Here is a 24,056-nt window from a genome sequence, read left to right on the forward strand (position 1 = left end):
AAGTTTGGGGATGCCTGGACTAGATGATGAGATGATGATGATGATGATGATGATGATGATGATGACTACTACTACTACCACCCAGCCCATCTGGCTGGGTTTCCCCAGCCACTTCTGGGTGGCTTACAGAATATAAAAAAACATTAAAACATCAAACATGACCCTCGGGGTCCCTTCTGAATCTATGTTTCTATGAACTTTTAACTCCAGACTCTAACTGTGGGCTATGTGAACATAACAATTAGTTAGTGGCCTAGATGGGATACACAGCATATTACTATCTTTTTCCTGATCCAGAAAGGAAGATCTGTGTGTTGCTGAAGCAACGCAATATGCCTTTAGATGCAGATGGGCACCCATCTGTTTTGGACTATAACTCCCATCAGTCCCAGGCAGCATGCTCTGTGATTTGCAGCCGAAAACATATGGAGGGCACCAGGTTGGGGGAGCCTGGCTTAATGTGGAACAAATCCCTTACTTTTTCCAATATAGTAATCCTAAAGCTTATGGCTCATGCGGCTCCATTCCCTAGCCTACACTACCAGGCAGCAGATCGTATTTTTGTTTATCTTATACACATGCCCTTCTTCCTATAACTACTGAAGAGCAAATGACTCAAAGCAAATGTTTTATTATCTATCTACAGTATTTTAGAAAGTTATTTGTTTGCTGTGCACTTCTTAAGATAGTGTAACCAGATTTTGCACAATTATTCCTGACCTTAGATCAAGGAACAGACTTTTGTGTGTCTTTGGATAGTAACAACAACAACAACAACAACAACAACAACAACAACAACAACAACAACAACAACAATTTATACCCTGGATACAATTGGATGGTGTTTTGAATCGAGATGGCAGCATGAACCTTTAAGTACTGATTTCCAAACTGCAAAGACCTTTTGGTTTCTTAGAATTCCTGAGTAATGCTGGGTATGAGGCTGCTAGTATTCAATTATACCGTACTAGTCAATTGGCACCATATACCCAGACTCCATTAGCACAAAGGTTCTATAAAATAAATGGACATCAGCAATGCATTTGTAAGTGCTCAGCCAAATCATCTTCCAGGGCATGCATCCAATTAATTGAAAATAAGATTCAATGAATGAATGACAGACAGACAGACAGACAGACAGACAGACAGACAGACAGACAATGTGTTCAGTGAGAATGAGGCTTCCTGACGTACGACAGAATGTCCCTATTTTCATCTAAGAAATGTTAGGAGGGTATGTAACAGAAGGGGGGCAGGAGTATAGGGCTGTGGGGAAAGTGGCCGGAGAGAACACCGGTCAGTGGGGTTATCAGAAGCTGCTGGGTGCATTAAGGCGGCCTCTTCCAACAGGTATCACCCCAGCAGAGAGAGAGTGAGCACCGAGACCTCCTGATCCTTCTAGAACTGCAAACCTCCCAAGATGTAGGAGTCTGCTGCAGGAGGGGGGAGGATTTTGTAAGCAAAGCCAGCAGTTTAAAGAGCTTAAGTAGCAGGATGGAGAGAAGCATGATTAGCGGGCACAATTCTGCTTGCCAGCACTTAAGGATTAAACTCACTCGTTCCCCACCTCGGTGAATTATCTTATTCCCCAGAAGAGCCAGGACCGCAGAGGAAAAAGGAAAGAGAGGAGTGCATTTTGTTCTTTGTTTATCCCAGCCCTAATGCCCAGAAACACAACTGTGCACAAGGAATATACCCTACCCCATTTCAATGGCTGATGCTTGCTTCTAGGACTGAGACGACTGTTCGTTTCCTTTCCTCTATGCAAACAGAAAAGCAAACAAAACCCAGAAGCCCACCATCTTCCCCTAATCTGCTGAGCAGCACATCTATTTTGGCCTTTGTGCCACTGTGTGTGTCATCTCACATTTTCACCATCTCTGATGATGGCAAAGCCAGGCCTATGGGCCAGCTCACGTGAAAAGTGTCAAAGCATTCCTTGCAGATGTTGTTCCTTGGTGAGCGAGAGAATACTAGTGCCAGAATTCTGTACTCTTCCTGACTGTGTGGGGGAGAAGAGCAGTAGAGGAACAGAATTAGCTGCATCTAATTACACATGCATTTCAGTGATGCCATCTCCATGGTCAGTCCCTAGGCAGCACCTGTTGGGGATAAATGTTATTAAGTTTATACTGGGTTGTGGCTGCCAAAATGAGACTAGCTTGTACATTTGGGCCTCAACAAATTCTTAAGCCACCTTCCCCATCAGATTGGGTCCAAACTATTGGAGAAAGATCCATCCGGAGTGTGTGGGTGTTTTGTATACAGTCATACCTCAGTTTACAACCGCCTCGGTTTACAAACACCGCGGACCCATCTGGAACGGATTACTTCACTTTCCATTACTTTGAATGGGAAAGTTCGTTTCAGGTTAAGTACGCTTCAGTTTAAGTACAGACTTCCAGAACCAATTATACTCATACTTCGGGTTAGGTACGCTTCAGGCTGAGTACTCCACGGACCCGTCTGGAACAGATTAATCCACTTTCCATTACTTTCAATGGGAAAGTTCGCTTCAGTTTAAGTACTCCGTGGACCGTCTGGAACGGATTAATCCACTTTCCATTACTTTCAATGGGAAAGTTCGCTTCAGGTTAAGTATGCTTCAGGTTAAGTACAGACTTCCGGAACCAATTGTGGTTGTAAACCAAGGTAACACTGTACTACTTTTTAAATTTTCTGGTTAGTTTTAAGCTGTTAAATTAGGTTAGTTCATTTGTATTATTTTATACAAACTTGTGTGGATTGATTTGGTAATCATTGGTTAGTGTTAGAGAGAGAGAGGGAGAGAGCGGGAGGGAGGGAGAGAATGGCTATACTTGTTCACCCGATGTGTTATGAACCACTTTGGGCACAATTTTGTGAGAAAATGGCATACAAATAAACTGACGGTGATGATCAGTTCTGAGGATTGGGAATATAAATTGAATGAATAATAACTATTAGTTTATTAATCCCCAATAGGCCTCCAAGGGGAGGAGCTGACTATGAGACCTCCCTTGAGAACTAGGGATCCTTGCCTAGTATGTAGGTAGAGAGGGCTGTTAACATCCAATCGTAAGAGTAGATTTGTTCGATCAGAACAAAGACCCATCGAAGGCAGACATTCTGCTTCACACAGTGGCCAACCAGATGTGAAAAGGAAGCTCAAAAGCAGCAGGAGTGGAATAGCTGCTATTGAGAAACATACACCTCCAATACTGAAAGTAGAATACAGAGCTATCATGACCCACAGCCATTGATAGCCTTATTTTTCATGTCTTATCCCATTAAAGTTGGTGGTCATCCTTACACCTTGGGGGGGGGGAGGCGCAAACTCCATAGTTTTAATTATATCCTATTATCTGTCCTGAATCTCCCCAGCTTAATTGGATGGCCTCAGGTTCCAGCATTATAAGAGAGGGAGGAATGCTCACCCCATCCATTTTCTCTGCACCATGTACCGCTTTATACACCTCTATCCTTCCTGTCGCCTGCTTTCTCACTCACCTATTTTTCTAAACTAAAAATCCCCAAACGTCTTCGTAGCTTCTTCTCACAGGGGGAGCTGCTATGTTACATTCTCGTGTTGCATAAGCATCTTCCCCTCACGGCGCCACACGGCGCCACAGCTTGGGTTCAATGTTCTGCTTTGCCAGTCATTAATCTTTGCATCTTGGGCTTTTATAATTGGATTTCCCAGGTCACGTGGTGAGATAAAAAAGCCCTCAAATCCACCGAAACAAAATTGGGGTTACCCACAAAGACTTAGCAGGGAGGTGGGGGGGAGGGGAAAAGAGCACAGAGCAAGGCAAAGACCTCTGATGCTACCTTCTTAGCAGTCTTGGACCAGCTGCCTTGCCGCTTGCAGCTGCGGAGCTAAGGCAGCTCTGTGGAATAACCTTCTTCGTCACCCTGGAGGATTCCGCATAAGATCCTTTGATTTTGGTCTTTCTCGTCTCCTCCACCCGAAAAAGGGTGAGTCAACCAATCTGAAGAGCTGGAAGAACAGAAGAGCTAGAGGGGCTTCAGGAACCAACGGAGGAGGAGGGAGGAGGAGGAAGGAGAGGAAGAAGGAGACGTGAGATGGGGAGTGGAGCAAGTGCAGAGGATAAGGAGCTTGCCAAGAGGTCCAAAGAACTGGAAAAGAAGCTACAGGAGGATGCAGATAAAGAGGCAAAGACAGTCAAGCTGCTACTGCTCGGTAGGTGCGCTGTAATGAGGTCTGCAAGGGGGTGGGCTGCAAGGGGAACACACCACTGGCAAGCAAAATGAGAAGGCAGCTCTCTTCAGGGCTTCCTATACCAGGCATCCCCAAACTTCAGCCTTCCAGATGTTTTGGACTACAATTCCCATCTTCCCGACCACTGGTCTTGTTAGCTAGGGATCATGGGAGTTGTAGGGCCAAAACATCTGGAGGGCCACAGTTTGGGGATGCCTGTCCTATACTATCACACGTTTCTGAATGGAGAATTCCAAAGGGAAAACATAGCTATTCTGTACCAACAGCTGTGGATGGGAGAGGAAAGTGTTTCATCTCAGTAGGGTGCTGTTGGTAAAACTAATAAAAATGGGAAAGTGCCTTTCAGTTCTGATTTAACCATGACGCACATGGGATGAAGGCAGCCACCCTCTGGTGTGCCATTTTCCAAATTAGGCTTTCCCAGAAGATGACAAAAACTATGGTTGACGTTGCTGCCAAGCAACAGATCACTACTGCCCAAATAGCCAAGGACATTGAGATATGGCAGAGAAATAGCTTGTTTCAGCACACACCAAGGAACAGAATTAAAATAAAAATAAAAATAGAAAATACGTTTTCCTAAGTAGCGCCAGATGGTTCCTCATTAGCTTGGTGACCTCCTAAGTCGGCCGATCAGCCGGAACTCAAGATCTTTCATCCCGTTGGCTAGAACAAGATGTCACACAAACACCCCTCTCCAGCAAAGCAGTCTCGGGCACTACAGTTGTCAGAAGAGATTAAGTGTTTCCAAGGAGAGTCAATGGCTGGAGGAGAACAAGGAAAGCTATGGCCCATGTTATTTTTGAATGTGCAAAACCATGTCTCTTGCATTCAATCTCCCTTCCCAAGAAGTGGCGGCAAATTGATCTGTCAGCCTTTTCAAGGCCTTTTGGAAAAGAAGAGGAATGGAGCCTGACACAGGTCCCTATCCTCTCAAAGGAGGATATATGAACACCCTATCCAAAGGCTCTGCCAAAATAATACGTCCTGAACTTGCCCTTTAAGCCATCCTAACCTTATTTTCATCACCAGCCCATAAGGACAGTTGTGAGGCTCAAGAGATGAGATTATAATGTGATAATTATATGCAGTCAAGTTTTCTTTGACTGAACAGCAAAGACTTTTCAGATCCTTGGGTCTGTGGTGCTGAAGGAAAGGCACTGGTGTCAATCTAGGTTTGCTTTCTTATAGGACTTGGAAATGGATTCATGTTACAAAATCCGGCCTTTACTTGATAATAGCTATAGAAAGCATTCTGTCTGTTTATATTGATGTTGACTTGGGTATTATCCTTTTGCTGAAAGAGTATTGGTTGATTCCAGGTACCCTTTGTGCTTTGGGGTTGGTGTTCAGACCAGCAATGGAGGTTTGTCCCTATGTAGTTTCAGTGCCAATCCCCTGAACCTCTTGTCACTAAACATGAAAGGAGACCAGCAGAAGACCAGCATCAAAACAGATTGACTTTCATTCTAGACAGCTTTACTGAGAGGCAAGAGTGGGTCGGTCCCCCTCCCCCCCGAAGTTGTAATTCCATGCAATGCTGAACATTCCCGCTTGATATCTCCAGACACCTTCTGTGATGCTTCATGTGCCCCTCAAAGCTGGTTATTGTCATGGACTGGCAATTATTTAGTTTGGTGCACGAGGTGGAGGGGAGACAAGTATGGGAGTATAAAATTATGCATTGTGTGGAGAAAATGGATAGAGGAAAGGTTTTGCACCTTCTCTCATAATACGAGAGTGACATTGAATGTCAAGAGATACAGGACAGATTGAAGGAAGTATTTTGCACACCACATAAACTGCGGTATTTGCTAGTACAGCACAAGATGTGGTGATAGCAACCAACCTGGACAGCTTTGGAAGAGAATTAGGTAAGTTCATGAAAGATAAGGCAATCAATGGTTGCTCATCCAGATGGCTGCATACTACCTACAGGATCGAAAGCAGCAGGCCATCTGAATAGCAATTGCTGGGGAGCCACAGCAGAACTGGGATATTGCCCTCACCTTCTTCTGTTGTCAAAACAAAATAAAGAAATTCCTCCCAGTAGCATCTTAGAGACCAACTAAGTTTGTCATTGGTGTGAGCTTTCGTGTGCATGCACACTTCTTCAGCTACGTGTGCCACACGAAAGCTCATACCAATGACAAACTTAGTTGGCCTCTAAGGTGCTACTAGAAGGAATTTTTTAAATTTTGTTTTGACTATGGCAGACCAACACGGCTACCTACCTGTAACTTCTTCTGTTGGCTTACCATAGGCATCTGCATGGCTGCTGTGGGAAGCAGGATACCAAACTCAGTTGTAGCTCTTTGGTATAATCCATCAGGGCTCTTATGTTCTTATCCGTGGCTTTTGTGGCTGATGACTTTCCAAGTATAAGGAGGGTTTGCAGTGCTCTTATGAGTGTACATCTTCCCAAGCTCCTGATTGCCGCACATCTAAACTCATCTGAATGATGCCCTGCCCATGTGGCTCATAGCTGTGAGCTGTTTCCATAACCCAGGGATGGGGGACCTGTGGGCTACCAGATGTCCATTTCTGCCATGAACTAATCTAGTGGGAAGAAAGTGACCAATGGAGATTTTACAGGACGTGGCACAAAGGAAGTTTGAGACAAGAAAGCTCATGGTTAAAGGAAGTAGCTGGACATCTTGTAAAGTTGTATGAGCTCAGTGAATTTTCGGAGTCCCGTAGTGGGTGACCATAGGTGCAGTTGAGATGCGGAAACAAACAGCAGTGCACAGTTTATTACTGGGGAAAGGAAAGGGAACGCCTTGTGCCAGCTCATACAATAGTGGTCTGAAAAGTACAGGGTTCTCCAGACACAAAAGCCTAGAGGATATATGAACACAGATGTCACACCAAGGCCAGAAAGCCTGTTCACCCACCCAGCCCCTGAGAATTCAAAGATCAAGATAAAAGCGCCTCTGGCATTCTACATGCAGCAGGAAAAGATGTTGCCACTCCCGCCTTTTAGCTCAGCCAAGTCAAAGTTTGAGAAATTAGAAACCACTGCTATTAGGAGCAGTGGGTTGCATGGAAACTCCTTCTGCGTGGGAAGGAAGCAGGATCCCATGTGCTTGCTCCAACAGAATGGCTTCCTGCAATAAGCCTTCCACAAGGGGGGGAAAAAAACAGCACAGATCAAATAGCTGAAGTAGCATATATCAAATGTGCAGATAGCCTGTACTTGCCTGCCTGTGTGCAACATGGGTTCCTTCAGGTGACAGCAGGGAGGTTAGGATCAGGGTGATTAAGCCCTAATTCTAAGCAGCTTCCTGTTTTGGAATAAGCAGCTTAAGGTGATGAGATGAGGAAACCTACTGTGGCTGCTGAAGAAGACTGAAGGGCAAGCGAAGAAGATAACTGCTGAGAAGTAGAGCAGGGGTGGGGAACTTCAGGCCCTTTATCTGGCCCTTGGAATTCCCATCATGCCCACACCTCCTTTCCAGCCTTTCTCTGCCCCCTTCCTCATGCTTTTGTGTCCCTGAAGTATGATAGTACCTGATTGCCAGGATGGAGGTAGAGGTGTGTATCTGTAGCAACCTCTTGACTACTGTGTCAAGCATCTGATCTGTTGCCCCACCCACTTTGGCCTCTGGCTCCACCCACCCCTGAGGGCTGCCCATAAGGCAATGCTGCCCTCAGGCTGAAAAAACTTCCCTACTCCTGAAAAAGTGAGCACCTAAAGAACACACACTTCTAAGCCAGCACATCTAAAACACAAATATCTACTGATGTGAGGTAAAATATGAATCAGTCCCAGTGGAAGTTACTATTATAAATCTCCTTTGCAGAGGTGAGAAGGCCTCTGTAACTAAGCAAATTTTAAAATATAATTGGGACTATATTGTTGCCTTTTTTAAAATAGCCCACATTGGTTCCAGGTTGTCTCAACTTAGGGCTGTTGGCCGTCACTAGAATTAGAATGCCTGTAGGTGGAGGTAGGCTGATACAAAAGTGGAGAGGGGCATTTATAGTGTAAACCTATGCAGAAGTAAATCCTATTGATTTCAATGGGGTTTATTCACAGGAAAGGAGGTATAGGAATGTGGTTCACAATTGTGCCCTGCTTAGCAAAAGCCACATACTTCCCTTAAATGAAAAAGTGATCTAGACAACTCTCTCAAAGGACTGATTTTTGTGTGTTATAGTTCTAGTTCTAGTACAGAAGGGAGAGGAACTCCAATGCAGATTCTGATTTGGCCCTAGTGGTAGTAATGTCCAGCTGACAAATTCCTGCATCCTTATTTCAGTATGGCAGTAATGCTAGCTCCCATGCAACATCAGCTCCCATGTAAGAGAAGAGGTGGTGGCCTTGCCCAGAGGGCAATCGTAGCTGATCCTCATTAGGACTGGCAGGGCAAAAGGCAGATATGCCAACAGTAGGTGGGAGCCAGAGCCAATGACAGGCAGAGCCATGGCCTGATTGGTTGCACTGAACAAGACAGACAGGTAGGGGCTGGCTTCTGGGGCAGACTGAGGTGGGTGGGGCTATTCCCCATTCACCCTATTAGACCAGCCTCCATTGCTGAAGGGGGATATCTGTACTCTGGTTTGCTGACCGGGGTTAGCCTAATAGGCACACCAGTGAAGTGCTGAACCTGCAAATAAAATATAGAACTAGGTGTGCCAGTTGAGGAGTAGCAGTGGGGACGGTGTCCCTCCATGATTCCAGGCCACATATTCCGTGGGAGAACCCCCATTTACTGTGCAGATATTTTGGGAACCAGATCCAGGAGGAAACATTTGAACCATGCTGTGAATTACTCCTACACACGTGCCAGGGGTGATATTCAGCATAAGCCTGGCCTACCTAGTAATTTCAAAGGGTGGGCTTAGTTGACCTACTCATTGTTGGCTTCAGTACAGTATTTAACCTTCTACTTGTGCTGGGTTAACAGACAGTAATAGAAATGTTTAGGGGAGAGAGAGAAAGACAGAGAAAGAGAGACTGAGATTGCCTCATCTCTTGAGCTTAAGGCTGAATGCCAGCCTGTGAGGAACCACAATTTGACTATGGGCTCATATCATCTGTAGGGGGATCTACCTTCTCCTTGAGTTAGATATAATTCCACCACTACTTGATTTTGGAATCTGAAATGACACCCTGGGATGGAGTTGTGTTTCTTACCACTAGTGATTTCACAAGCAGAATCCAAGAGCTCCCATGACTGTCATACAATCAATTTATTGAGTGCATTTGGCATACAGTACTAGCTTTCTCTCTCCGTGTGTGTGTGAGAGAGAGGGGGCGGGGGAGAGAGAGATGGACAAAAAGGGAGAGATAAGTGAGAAATAACCAAGAATAGCCAGGTGAGGATAAGAAAGAATCTTCCTGCCAGGCCACTTTGTCATCTAAAGAATAGGAACCATGTACACTGCTACCACCAAGACCACAAATCCTTATTAGACTGAAGTTTTATCCCCTAAACAGTTCATGCACAATACTGGGAGGAAACCTGGGGCATTTCTGAAATGAAAAATCAAAATACTAAAGCAGCTAGCCAAAATATTATTACATCCAGGCTCCACTGGGTCAAAGAGCTTCTATGAATGGTTGCAATTGGGGGGGGGGCAATGGCTAAAATGTTTTGATTTGAAAGGCAGTTAAATTGAACTTTTAATCTACTCCTTGATGATACCTGATGGGTGCTTATTTTTATATGTTTTATTACAAATATTGTGTGTGTGCTTTTAAAATTCTATTTTCCCTCTCTGATTATTTGCCCGGGGGGGGGGGGGGGTTATTGGGTTGTTCTTGTTTTTATTTTGATTATGCATTTTGTGTTTTTATATTGTGATTTTATTCCGTGAACTGCCCTGAGACCTGTGGGTATAGGGCGGTATATAAATATAATCAATACTGAAATAAATAAATAAAATAATAACAATAATTAAAAGGGTGGATACAGAAGGATCTGCTATATGAAAAAAAGCCCAGCATGGGGAGGCACAGCAGAATGATTTGGCCTCTATCCAAATCCATTCCCTTGGTTACTTCCTTAGTAATTACTTTGCCTCTTTATTCTTAATGCATGCCATAGCAACACTCACAGCATTTCCTCTTTTGCTTTCTTGCACGACATCCTGGAAATGGCACAATCCATACCCTTTTGCAAGGAATACTGCATTACCAAAGGCTTTCTGCTTATAGAGACTGGTGTAGTTGCACGGGGTGGGGAAGGGTGGCGGTGGGGGAACCAGACTCCTCCAACTGCACTGTTCCTTTAACCTGCATCCCCCGAGAGGCTCACATAATGCTTTCTGTTCCAGCAATAACTGAAACATATTTAACACTTTATTAGCAAGGCTGTGTCTTCATCTGTACAAGATCTTTTAAAAAAACAACATCATTAACACCTGCATCTTTAGTAGATACTCCAAGAAGCACACAATGTAGCTCAGATCCGAACTATTTTAGATTTTAAAAGTTTTTCTTTTTCTTTTTTAAGAAAAAAATTGTCTACCCCAGCATAACTGCAGCAAGACACAAATAGACAGGGCATCTTCTCTCTCTAAAACAAACAAACAAACGCCTCAAGATAAACATGGAAAGTGTCTGAAGTATCTGTGTCCAAGAGTATATTCCCTAGTGGAAGACAGGAGAACATTAAAAAATTGAATCCCCACCTATAATCTGAAGCAACAAAACTTACTACCTTAGAACATTAGACAGTAACTGCGGAAGAAAATGGAGGAGGTCAGGGAGCGAAGGAAAACTGAAACCGAAAGCTCATACCAAAATATAAACTTAGTTGGTCTTTAAGGTGCTACTGAAGGAATTGTTTTATTTTGAAACAGGTATATTCTTATTTCTTAGCAAATATTCTAAAATATTTTGAAGTTTAGGAGGGAGAGAAAAATGCGAGCTGACTTGTCCTCTGTCCATACTCCCTACCTGTGGAATCTTAATTGAGACCATGTTGAAACTCTGCACAGGAATTCTACGGAGGCTAGTACTGTATTTTAAACTTTTTTGTGCTATGCTGTAATGCTAGGAAGGAAAGACGGGGAGGGAGGAGAGGGGGAACGGAAGCAAGACTAACACCATTTCTTCTGAAACCGGTTGCCACACCCACCATTCTCCTGCATGTGTGGATTAGGCCCAATCGATAAAGCAGTCTTTCAGAATAATTTCATAGGGAGAGAAAAAATATTACTGGTACGTATTATTAGTTGATGTAGAAATAATATATGAAGGAGTCAGGTCCAACAGCAACAGGCTTTACTGCAGTTATAAATAAAGTTGTAGACAGGTCTTCAACTTGAATTAGGAATGCTTCAGTATTCAGGGTGGGATGTCTTTTAATAGGCCAGGGCTCCACTTTGGGAATATAAAGACACTTCAAACAATGCACACACCACCCTGCTCATATTACTAAGCAAGCCTTTGCCCTCCCAGATATCTGGGAATGGACTTAAACGCTGGGTTGAACCTCAGTTACTGCACAAAGAATGTGGGGGGGGTGGTATTGCCAAGTTGCAGGGTACAGTAATAGGAAGCAACACCACCTCCTGCAGCATGTCTCAAGCTCTTTGGGCTGTTGAGTTTGCTAGCCTATGCTCCCGTTCCCCACAATGTATAATTTCCTCTTCCCCCCCAACCATCATGCCCACCTTACATCCCATCCATCGCTTTCAAAATGTCGAGTTAAAAATCTGAATTACGTGCACAAAATTGCAAAACGCCGCCTTTCAGAAAGCCAGCTGGATATAAGCACAAATGAAGCGTGCCGATTTAACCTGTCTAATGCCATCTGCAGTTTCTAAAGCTCCTGTATCAATACTGCCGTATCATTTACCCTAGGTGTTGCTTAAGAAGGTGTGCGGCTATCTTGCTCAAGCAACTAAGTGTCCACGCGAATAGTCCATCCATGTGTGCATCAAAGGAGGAGGAGGAGGTGATCCCTGATGTTCCTCCACAAACACGAAGCCACATGTCCCCTCTGATCTTATGTCACCCATATGACTAGGCCACTGGCATTTATTTGCATAAGCCTGGTGACTTAACATCTGAACTGGGGAGCTTGGCAATGGAAAGACATTCCAGTAAGAAAATATAAAAGAGTTAAGTGCCAAGACAAAACGACCCTGTCTTTTTGCAAAGTGATCTGCACGTGTATCTCTCCCCATATTCTGCCATTAATCTGTTTCCTTTTACTTCTTCCAGGTGCTGGAGAGTCAGGCAAGAGTACAATTGTCAAACAGATGAAGTGAGTACTGTATCGCCTTCTAGACTGGGGACCAAGAGCCCTAACAGCAGGGGTGCCCTTTAGCCCTTTCCTCCTGAGTTGCTATCCCACACCAACCCAGAGTAGCACATTTAGAGGCTGTTGCTGGCAACAGGACTCAGCTGGGACAAATAACTTAAAGAGATTATGGAAGGCTTAAAACACAAATAAAAATAGCATTTAGTTAAAAGCAAGCTAGGGCAACATGGCATAACTGCTTGCTTCACAAACTGATCTTAAGCAGGATAAGGAAGAAATGATGCTTCTATATGCACGGAGATGGGGAACCTATTGCCCTCTAGATGTTGCTGGACTACAACTCCCGTCATCCCTGACCATTGGCCATGCTGACTGGGACTAATGGGAGTTGTAGTCCAAAACATCTGGAGGGCACCAGATCCCCAGTTCCTGCTATAGCAGATTCATTGACTAATCTACATTAATTTCCCTGCACATGGTTTTAGTAACCCTCATAATAATAAGCCCGCAATAAAGGCTGCTGGCGAAGTCCATAATGACGGGTTTCTAAGCCCTGTGGCTTATGAACTGACAAACAAACAGCAAAATATGAATGTAGTTCTGTTACTCTTCCTTTAGCAGCGTTTCCCCTGGGATGCTCAAAACTTTCTGGGAACTTGGATTTAACACCAGAATGAAAAGTGCAAACCATACAGGAAGAAGCACCTTAAACTGCAGCAGTAACCAATGCGACTACACCCACCCCCACCCCCACCCCCCCTACTCATGAATTCCAACAATAGAAAAGTGACCTACAAATTTAACGGCCATCATTTAACACACAGGCCTTCAGTGGACGGGCAGCTAATTATATATCACGAGGCATCTTGGCAACATTTCCCTACAAGTCCATTATAGACGATGACCTTATACATACACGTATCTGTCCATGTATCTAGGACTTACAGCCTTCACATTCAAGTAACATACAAATAAAACTCAAGGCCTTTCAATGGGACAGTCTTCTAATTTTTGCTGCACAATTAATGGGAACCATTTCTTGTTCTGGGAAAATGTCAAAACTGCTGGCCCTAGGAGTACTATCAGGCATGGGGCAAAATGTGCTCCTCACCCAGACATGGTCATCTCAGCCAATGTGGTTTGGGGCAGGTTTTATTCTGTGATGTCTTAGATTATGGTCCTTTAAAAAAACTTTCTTCCCCCAAAGCAAAGAGATGCCATTTATTATGCATCTCTATAAAATGGGTAGAACTTCTCAAGAAGATCCAGAGTGGTTATTTCATCTATGGCGACTCTCTCTCTCCCCCCCCCCTTCTTACCAGGATTATCCATCAAGATGGTTACACGGAAGAAGAATGTTTGGAGTTCAAAGCAGTTATCTACGGCAACATCCTGCAGTCCATCTTGGCCATCATCAGAGCCATGACCACCCTGGGGATTGATTATGCGGATGCAAGCCGAGGGGTCAGTATCATTGTGCATAACAGCAGAATGTTTTCGTTTAGCAAATGAGGATCTCTGGAAAAGGGGAGGGCCAAGCCATTTGCAGCTACAATGTGGCTGATGTGCTAAAAAGGGACCTGCTATTCAAGTTTATTTATTTGTGTTCAAGGTCAGTATGTATAATCATGCAACAGGAATGCCATTGCCACTAGATATGTTTCCTATCTCCATGGGATGTTCTGAAGAAAAATAGGTAGGAAAGGACAGATGGAATATCCAAGCAGCACAACAGTAAGAGTTAGTTTAACTGTGATCTCAATGCACTATGCCACACACTTCATAAGATATCAAAAAGAGATAGATTTGGACTTTAGCCTCAAGTCGAAGCAGCTATGGGATGATGCCACCTGGTGGCTAAAGACCACTTTTCAAGAGCAGTAGCCATAGATTCACCGGAGCTGATTCATAGAAGGGCTGTAACTCAGCAGTAGAGCATTTGGTTTGCGTCCTGCAGAAGGTCCCCAGCATCTCTAGATCAGGTTGGGAAAGATTCTCTTGTATGAGATACTGGTGAGGGCACTGCCAGTCAGTGCAGGCAATTTGGAGAGAAGAGATGAACTGCTGGTCAGCTTCCTTCGCTCCTAGAATTATGGTGTCAGAAAAGACCTCCAGTGGTACCTAGGCTGTGGCCACTGTTGCACTTTATCTTCTCCTACCTAACACAATTAATGGTGGGAATCAAAGTACTTTATTGAAAAAGATAAGAGTGAGAGTGTGCTGGGACACCACCCAGCGCATGATGTTTCTGGAAAGATGCCTTGTTGGTGCAGATCACCACACAGAAGGCGCCAAGATGGTAGCACACACACACCTGCATCCATGTGAGCAGTAATGTGGAAGCACAGACACATTTTTAGACCAGCTTTTCCCCTACAGCAGGAGTCCTTACATGTTACAGCTTCTTCTTCTTTTTTCTTTGGCGATCACTCGTAGCCGAGTAAGATTGTTTTAACAATGGGTCCGTAAGTGACTGTGAAGGCCAATTCTGGATCCACACGTCCTTCCACAGTGGGGACATTGGTTTCTGGGCAGGAGTTGATCACAGTGTGGATTTGCCAAGCGTGCCTTCCTCTTAGTACGTTTCTCCCTTGCTTCCCGAGATCGAGTTTCTTCAAAGCCCATGACACCTTTGGTAAAGGCTGTTCTCCAACTGGAGCGCTCGCAGGCCAGTGTTTATGTTACAGCTTAAATCATCCCCAGCAGATGGTTATTTGCACCTTCTCATAATACTTCACAAGAAATGCCCAACTTGAGAAACCATCAACCAACCGTAGGGTTTTTTTTGTTTGTTTGTTTAAATGTCCAGACCAAAGTTGATTTGTTGCAATTTGGGCTTTTTATTCACTTCCTTGACAATAATGGCCCTGGGAAACAACTGCTCCTCCTTTTTTAATGCACTGTTGTCCTCTAGTTTGACGCACACCCTGTAAGAAGACCTCTGCAAAGTAAGAAAGGAGGAAAATATGAAGTGCCCAAACCGTGCGGCTAAAAACTGGTTGTGAGGGTGCATAATACAAACACTTGAATATGAGGTTCTGCCTCATATTCTGCCTTATCACCAAGGAAACAACAGCCTCCTTACAGGCTCTGTCTCTTTACAGGATGAGGGGCGACAGCTGTTCAACTTGGCTGACTCCATTGAAGAAGGAACCATGCCTCCAGAGCTAGTGGACTGTATAACCAAACTCTGGAAGGATGCAGGCGTTCAGGCCTGCTTTGAGCGAGCCGCTGAGTACCAGCTCAACGACTCTGCTTCCTAGTAAGTTGGTCCCTGTGGAAGCATATTGGGGAGGGGAGAGACAATATTGCCAGCCCAAGGGGTTGTGGCAGGGAGACTTCAGAGAGAGAGAGAGAGAGAGAGAGAGAGAGAGAGAGAGAGAGAGAGAGAGAGAGAGAGAGATATGCATTTATATAGTACATTTCAGCTTTAGCTAGTGCCCTCCAGATATTTTTGTCTACAAATCCCATCAGCCCCAAACATACGTAGTACGAAGCAAATGAACTTGCCCTGTCAGGCTTCTCCATCTTTTGATATGCAGCAAGCTTCTGCAGATCACTTCTTTCCTTGTGGCTTACCATAGTGTTGCATTCAATGCTGCACAAGAGCTCCACTTGTACAACTACTTTTCCCTCCTCCTCTCTCCCCATGCTTTGGAAGGACCCCCAATCCCCCAGAGCAGATCTTGGGGATGGAGGGGGTGGGGATGGCGATGGAAGAGTAAGCTCCATTGTGCAAGCGGAAGTCTGCTGTGGGAATGCAACAGGAACCCTGCATGCAAGCCATGATCTCCAAACCGGTAGTCCCCTTTCCATAGATGCCAAGCAGCATGGGAGTCACTTCCCTGCAGAGAGATCCCACGTCACTGGAGAGCAGGTGTGAATGCAGCAACATGGGTAAGACTTCTGTGGAAAGATCCACAGAAGCAGACTCATCCATTTGGCTGGGCTGTTCATACTCCCCAGGAGTGTGGGATCAACTCACAGGAAAGAGGCTTCCATGCAAACTGGTGAGTATGAATAAGAGAGGTGACCCTGCCCAACATGTGTGTTAAGATGCTCTTTGCTTGAAGTGAAAAAGAACAGGAGCATGGCAAATGGTCCCTAGTCTGCAGACCTCCAAGGCCACATCACTAGTGCTCCAGGGTGCCCTGCAATTGTGCCACCACAACCAATCCTTCTAACAATGCAAGTGGAAGCTTAGGGCAGGTCAGATGTGCACTACCTACGTGCCTTCTCCTGTACATTTCTTAGGGCCTGGGGAACCAAAAGAGCTGGCTATACCTACAGTAAATATAAAGGTAAAGGGACCCCTGACCATTAGGTCCAGTCGTGACCGACTCTGGGGTTGCGCGCTCATCTCGCATTATTGGCCGAGGGAGCCGGCGTATAGCTTCCAGGTCATGTGGCCAGCATGACAAAGCTGCTTCTGGCAAACCAGGGCAGCACATGGAAACGCCGTTTACCTTCCCGCTGAAGCGGTTCCTATTTATCTACTTGCATTTTGACGTGCTTTCGAACTGCTAGGTTGGCAGGAGCTGGGACCAAGCAACGGGAGCTCACCCCGTCACAGGGATTCGAACCGCCGACCTTCTGATCAGCAAGCCCTAGGCTCAGTGGTTTAACCACAGCGCCACCTGGGTCCCTTTTACAGTAAATATAATGGCTGCCAATTTCCTTGTGGAGCAATTGACCAGGAGCCGTCCCTTTCTATTTTTTGCTAGTTTTGTTGGCGAAAGTTTGAAACAAACAGAGGCCTATCCTAGCCGCGACCAAAGTTGCCTTGTATGCTTTCTGGCAAAAGCTAAACATCTGCAAATTTAAACAGATCCAACCAAATGCAACAGCCCAATAAACTGCAAATTAGTAACCCACAATTGCACAATTCTTGCAGTACTTCAGAGAGGCAGAGAGCCCTGGTAAATGTTTGCATGTGTTCTAAGCCACTGCATTAGCAGACAGTATTGCTGCTGGAGTCCTCTTTAACCTGTTACTCTCCATTTTTGTACAAGCAGAACATTTTGAGCCCAGTTCCCAGCTGCTCACATATGGTTTTCTGTGCATATGAGTATAATATACACAGCACCTAACACTTCCAACAACTTGGCTCTAGACAAGTCAAGGGTAATTATGTTCAGCCAAAAGGATGCAGTGGCCTGATCCTGCAAGATCTGGGTTCAACACCTTGCTAAGCCATGAAGACTCCAGATGGCTTTGAGGGAGAGTCACTCAGCCTCAGCTTCCCATCTGGAAAATTGGGAATACAAATAGTGGTTTACTTCTCCAATTTGTGAGGATGAACAATTTATTACAAAGCCCCCACATGTGCTGTAGACATTACAGCATTACTTCTCCATTTCCTTCTGCAGCTACCTGAACCAACTGGATAGGATATGTGCTCCCGGCTACCTCCCCAACGAACAGGATGTATTGCGATCACGAGTTAAGACCACAGGTATCATAGAGACAAAGTTCGGTGTCAAAGACCTCAACTTCAGGTGAGAAAGAAAATCCTTCTAGGTAGCCCTCCTTGTTCTTTATTCAATCACAGCACATTCCATATGTTCCATCTGCCAAATGGCAACATGGATAAACTGTTTATCTTAAAGATTGTCTCCTCCTGTATGTGTCTCTGTGTACCAAGTACACTGTGCTTTATTCTCATGTGTGAAGTACTACTCACTGTGCCACTACAGCACAGAAGTGTAGCAGGGCCTTCTTAGTTGTGTCCCCTTACTCTTATGGGATGCCCATCCCAAGGAAGCCTGTATGGCCCCATCACTGAGTGCCCTCAGTTCTCAAAATGGTCTGTGGCTTCTATGATTTTTATATTTACTGTCTCTTTGCAGCAACCATAGGAGTTATTTCCCCTTTTAATTGACCTCAGCTTGATTTTTGTTGGTGGAGCTATTCTACATATTCTGTTTTGCTACTTTTAGCCTTTTGAATTCTCGTTGGACATTTACTGTTTCAATGGTTGCTTGTTAGCTATTTCCCTTAAGATCAAAAGGGATATACATTTTTCTAAAAAAATATTTTGCCAGTCTGTGTCAGCTTCACATTTATTATTATTATTATTATTATTATTATTATTATTATTATTATTATTATTATTATTTCTGGTATTAGCTTCATGTTTTTGTCTGAACTATTGCATTATGACTCCGGCCTGATGAACAGTGAAATATTCACCTGTTCCAATCATATGTTCCAATCATATGTTCATTTAAAACTACAATGCTGAGGAATGACTCTTCCCTTCTAGCATGCTGTTTCAAACGGTTACCTTTGAAAATAGATATCATAATCACGACTCTTCTTTCTGCAGGATGTTTGATGTAGGTGGGCAGCGGTCAGAGCGTAAAAAGTGGATCCATTGCTTCGAAGGGGTCACCTGTATCATCTTCTGTGGAGCTCTAAGTGCTTATGACATGGTGCTGGTAGAAGATGATGAAGTGGTATGTTTTCTAGCTCAAACTCTTACGAGATTAATCATCGCTCCACAAACATGCCTGCATCCGCTTTGAAATCCAACAACCACAACAACAGCTCCCCTGTCCCACAGAACAAAAAATAACGCCAGGATCTTACCCTTACTTACATAAAGAGCTTGCCAAAAGTTGTTTCTGAGTAGAGCAGAGAGGAAAATTAGGGCCTTGGTGGAACTAGTACTGTAGTTTGTTTCCAAATTGTGCTGCTCTGATGCAAGTCCAGGAAACATTGATTTAACCCCTGCCTGAAAATAAATATGTCTCTGTGAGCATACATCCTAGAACCGGTTGATTCCATTCCTTCCTGTGCACTTTAAAGGTAAAGGTAAAGGGACTCCTGACCATTAGGTCCAGTCGCGGATGACTGTGGGGTTGCAGCACTCATCTCGCTTTACTGGCCGAGGGAGCCAGCACACAGCTTCCAGGTCATGTGGCCAGCATGACTAAACCGCTTCTGGCAAACCAGAGCAGTGCACGGAAATGCCATTTACCTACCCGCCGGAGCGGTACCTATTTATCTACTTGCACTTTGACATGCTTTCAAACTGCTAGGAACTGCTAGGTTGGCAGGAGCAGTGACCGAGCAATGGGAGCAATCCCCCGTCATGGGGATTCAAACCGCCGACCTTCTGATTGGCAAGTCCTAGGCTCTGTGGTTTAACCCACAGCGCCACCCGCGTCCTTTCCTGTGCACTTCAAGGATTGGTAAAAGCCTCCAATTTACATCAATGGTGACATCAAAGGCAGGGCAAGCCTTTCAAGGCACAGGAAGGGTAAGAATTTTACCCCTAGTTTTACTAAGGATTCCTCCCGAAAACCTCAACGATTCTGAAAGAAGTATACGTCATGGACACTTCCCTATTGCTGCAAGATCTATATGCAAAACACTGTTTAACTATATTTCTCTGAATCCTTCTAAGGGAAAAGGAAATTCTATTACTTTCACCAATTCTGTTACCTTCAACAATAGAACTGGGCTGCTGGAAATCTTACCAAAAGGAAGACATAGAGGTTGTGCCCAAAAAAGTGCACCAGCTATATAGCCCTCCCCCCTCCATCAGAACTAATTAAAATAAGAGAAGGAAGCGATAGATGATTTACCCCACCATAAGCAAATCTAGTCACCAAGCACAAAGGGGGGAAAGAATTATGTCTGCAGCAACTGTCCACTGAAAGGAGGGAATCCAAGCTTGTTGAGTGAGGGTTCCCTTGCAGCCTGTTCCATACTCTGTAATTAGAGGAGGATCAAAACCTTATAGATGCAGTGCTTTCAAACTTATTTATATTGCCGAGAGAAAAAACCAACGGAGGAGTTAGAACTTTGGCTAAGAATAGTAGGCCGATACTGGTACGACAGTAGATTAACGCCACAGCAACAGCAGTATTTTATAATGTGGGTGTGTTTTTAACCCAAAAAGCCTGAGGCCATTTGGGAAAAATCCATCTATTACAATTAGATTAACCAAGAGAGGCAAGTAGATGCATCAGCCACTGAGCCAAACAGCTCCAGTATAGACTTGCTCCCATTTGAGTTTAAGAACAAGAACAAACCTGTGCGGAAAATGCCACGACACATGTACAAACGTTGCTACTTTGGCTTGGTCACCTCCCATTTGACTTCACAATAAATGGACGTTTTAAAATACTGCCTTTCAACATTGTTTTACGCAACTTTTACATTTAGAGTTGCATCCCAAGCTGCAGGAATGGAATGGATTATCTGTTCAGACAACAGGACTTCCCCTTCCCCTGTAACTCCCTGCTCATCCTCAAGGGCTACAAGGGGAATGTTTTGGAAGTAATTGAGAAGCATTTGGGGTAATGGTCAAGTATTGCGCCTAGAAGCATACCCTACAGATAGAATGAACAGATGTTTTACACAAAGTCTTTGAGCTTCCTTGAACTGTGTGGTCTTCCCCTCTAGAACCGCATGCACGAATCCTTGCACCTGTTCAACAGTATATGCAATCACAAGTTCTTTGCTGCCACCTCCATTATTCTCTTCCTGAACAAGAAGGACCTCTTTGAGGAAAAGATCAAGAAAGTACATCTCAGCATTTGTTTCCCAGATTATGATGGTGAGTTGGTCAAGCATTTCCTCCTTACAGTAGCCAGTCATCAGAGCCAAGAACTGCTTCACATATGATGTAGAAACACACACTAAACATGGGTGGCACATCATGTGCCAACTCTAACCCACTTCCTCCTCTGCTATAGGAAAGGAGGAATCAGCAAGCATCCCCTCCCCTAGCAGGAGACTGCATCAGATCAAAAGCCCTTCTCTGAACGAGGAACTCTCCAGTAAGCTATGCCCGTTTCAGCAACATTTATAGCCTCTTCCTTGTTTCTCCTACGCACACAGGTCCCAATACCTTTGAAGATGCAGGCAACTACATCAAGCTTCAGTTCCTCGATCTGAACATGAGAAAAGATGTGAAAGAAATTTACAGTCACATGACTTGTGCCACAGACACGCAGAACGTCAAATTTGTATTTGATGCAGTCACGGATGTCATCATCAAAGAGAACCTCAAGGACTGTGGCCTCTTCTAAGACTTCAGCTTTTTAAGAAGGTAATTTCCATTCTAAGGAACTTAATCAACAATAGTAGTCCTCCTATGGAAGGGACTGGTGAATGGGTATCTTTAGCACTCACTTAATTCACAGAGCTGCTCCTGTAAATTTAAAACCACACTTAACCTTGCACTTGAGTTTACTCCAGCAGCCCAAGCTCACCAATGTTCCTTCAACAAAAAACAAAACCACTTATTTTAGCAGTTATCCTTAGCTTCACCAAAAGTGCAGCAAGTTTTGACTTTGATGTTAATTCATTTTTAGTAAGAATTTACTGTTCTTTTCAAGAATTTGGAAAATGTTTCTGAATAGGGAGAGCTAAGCATAAATTCTGAGGCAATTCCCATGCAGATGAATCAGACTGCCCCCCCACTACAAAGTGTAGCAACTACATCTGAGTATTCATAATGTACATAATCAGCCTAAATGAGAAATAAAACCATTAGCAACCTGACATGATAATGTCTCTCATGTGTTTATGTATTTGTGTAGAAGTCTTTTGTGGTGTTGCAGGATCCAAATGTCATGTTACAATGTATCTAATTTCTCCAAATGATCTCTCGCCTTCTTCATCAATTAGGAAAAAGGACTTGCAGTTAGCTTCACTGTTCTGCTTGAGCAGAGCCAACGGAGTAAATAAAGAGTCCACATTTTTCTATAACCTACCCATGGCACAAACTGTATACTTCCAAGAATATGCCATCCAAAGGGCATGAAGGAACAAAAGCTAAGAGCCTCCCATCTCTAAGCCATTTTCTTTGGTAGTTTTCCTCCTTTCTGAAATTCTCGGCAATCTGTAAACCCTGACGACAACTTGAAAGAGAGCCAACACAATCTTGTCTGCAAACAATGAATCATGCGATACACTGGACCTTTGTGTGTGCATACAACTGAGATCTTTAAAAAGCATCAACCTTCTGTGGGAACGACACAATCAGTGCTTTTGTGGATTCTTCGGCAGAACTTCCTTATCTATAAGTGGTCTGAACGGTGATTCTCAATGAAAATCCTAAAGGGCTGAGTGTGCAAGTCCAACAATTCCTAGATTACACATGAAATCTAATTATCAGTGTGCAAATTAACCAAGAAAGTTAAGTAACATTTTTCAAACCTTCCAAGTAGATCAGTTTCAGTTCTTTGGAACTGGTGCAATTTGTCCCTACAGCCTTAAGTAAATAATTCATTTTCTTTCTAGTATCCAGCTTTCCCCATATTAGAAGGCCTGGTGAACTTAAGACTGATTTTCTTTCTCTATACCAACTCACCCCACTAAGTACAGCAGTACTGATCCCAACCCAATGCTTTACCGCTTGCTGTGGAGACAATTGCTCTTGCAGTCTCTCTGGTCCCCGATGGAAAGAGGTCACAGCAATGTGTACAAGCAACCTATTGACATCACAGAGTCAGAAAACTTCTCCACAACACAGGAAATAGAAAGAAAACATACAAACTGGAAATGGTGACGTCAGGATTTTCACTCTGCTATTTAGCGCTGTATCGTTCTTGATCATTTGTAAATAAGTCGTATGTTACTGTAGATAGGATTCTCTTTGTTATCAATATTTACTTCAGAGAATGGCTTAGGAAGCTACAACTGAATGTAGAACATTCAAAAATAAAGAAATGTGCATTAAAAATGTGGATACAGTGTTACCTATTTTTAAAAGTAACAAATTCCTCTACAGGTTTTATTTGTGTTTTCAAAAGCCACCCAATACTTTTTCAAACATTCTACCAGGCCTAATATTATAAGGATCATATGTTTAGGTGGTTTAATGTTGTACTTGGAAGACATGGATTCAAATTTCACCTGAGACAGAGACTCATATACCCAAAGGCCACCTTCGGAAATAATGCAAAGTGTTCACACTTCATTTGTCTCCTTGCCAAGAGGGGAAACAAATCACAAAGTAGCTAGTTCCGAAACCTGGGAGAAGTGAAGTGTGTAGACTAGCACACAATGCATGCGCAGGATGATTCGTTTAAGCATAGTTAGTGACTGAGCATTACATCCAGACATGGCTAGTGAGTGAAAGGCCAAAGGATGTCTTGCATGTGCACATTTATCAAACAGCAAACATTCAATCTCAAACAGGTCTTTCCAGTTGAAGTGTTTTACACATTTAGTTTGCAATTCATCCCTGGAAGTGAAATATGCATGTATGAAACCGGCCCTCACAGAATGGCCTTGGGCAAGTGACATCGACTCTGTTCCCCTTTTGTGAAAAGTTGATGCAAGCTAAACATTAATTCACCAAGAGTATTTTACAATATTGTGTGCACAGAGAAATGGATTAAACTAGTGATCTGCAATATTCTACCATGTAGTGAGAATTTTACCACTCTTTCCTGTTAAGAATCATCATCATTCTTGGTAACAAACAGTTAAAAAAAAAAGGTTTAGAAAATTATTGCTGTATCTTGCTGATATGACTTAATGGTAGAAATAACTTGCCACAATTCCCAGCCTTATCTGTGTCAACACAAAGAAAATACCTGACACCAGAGTTCTTCAGGAAACAAGACAGGAAAGTTTCAGTTATTTATATG

The 24,056-nt window shown here is 43.7% G+C and overlaps 1 protein-coding gene across 1 annotated transcript; it reads left to right on the top strand.

Annotated features, from left to right (window-relative positions):
• Positions 1 to 3,775: 3,775 nt before the first annotated feature.
• GNAT2 (G protein subunit alpha transducin 2) lies at positions 3,776 to 23,129 on the top strand. The gene is made up of 9 exons (XM_060276990.1): positions 3,776 to 4,183; positions 12,402 to 12,444; positions 13,764 to 13,905; positions 15,546 to 15,703; positions 17,811 to 17,939; positions 18,770 to 18,899; positions 20,857 to 21,010; positions 21,295 to 21,505; positions 22,087 to 23,129. Exons 1-8 carry the CDS (start codon positions 4,066 to 4,068, stop codon positions 21,483 to 21,485), a joined length of 1,065 nt encoding a protein of 354 aa, XP_060132973.1. The 5' UTR covers positions 3,776 to 4,065; the 3' UTR covers positions 21,486 to 21,505; positions 22,087 to 23,129.
• The last annotated feature ends 927 nt before the right edge of the window (positions 23,130 to 24,056 follow it).

This window comes from Zootoca vivipara, chromosome 7, assembly GCF_963506605.1.
Source record: "Zootoca vivipara chromosome 7, rZooViv1.1, whole genome shotgun sequence".
In the NCBI taxonomy this organism is placed as follows: Eukaryota; Metazoa; Chordata; class Lepidosauria; order Squamata; family Lacertidae; genus Zootoca; species Zootoca vivipara.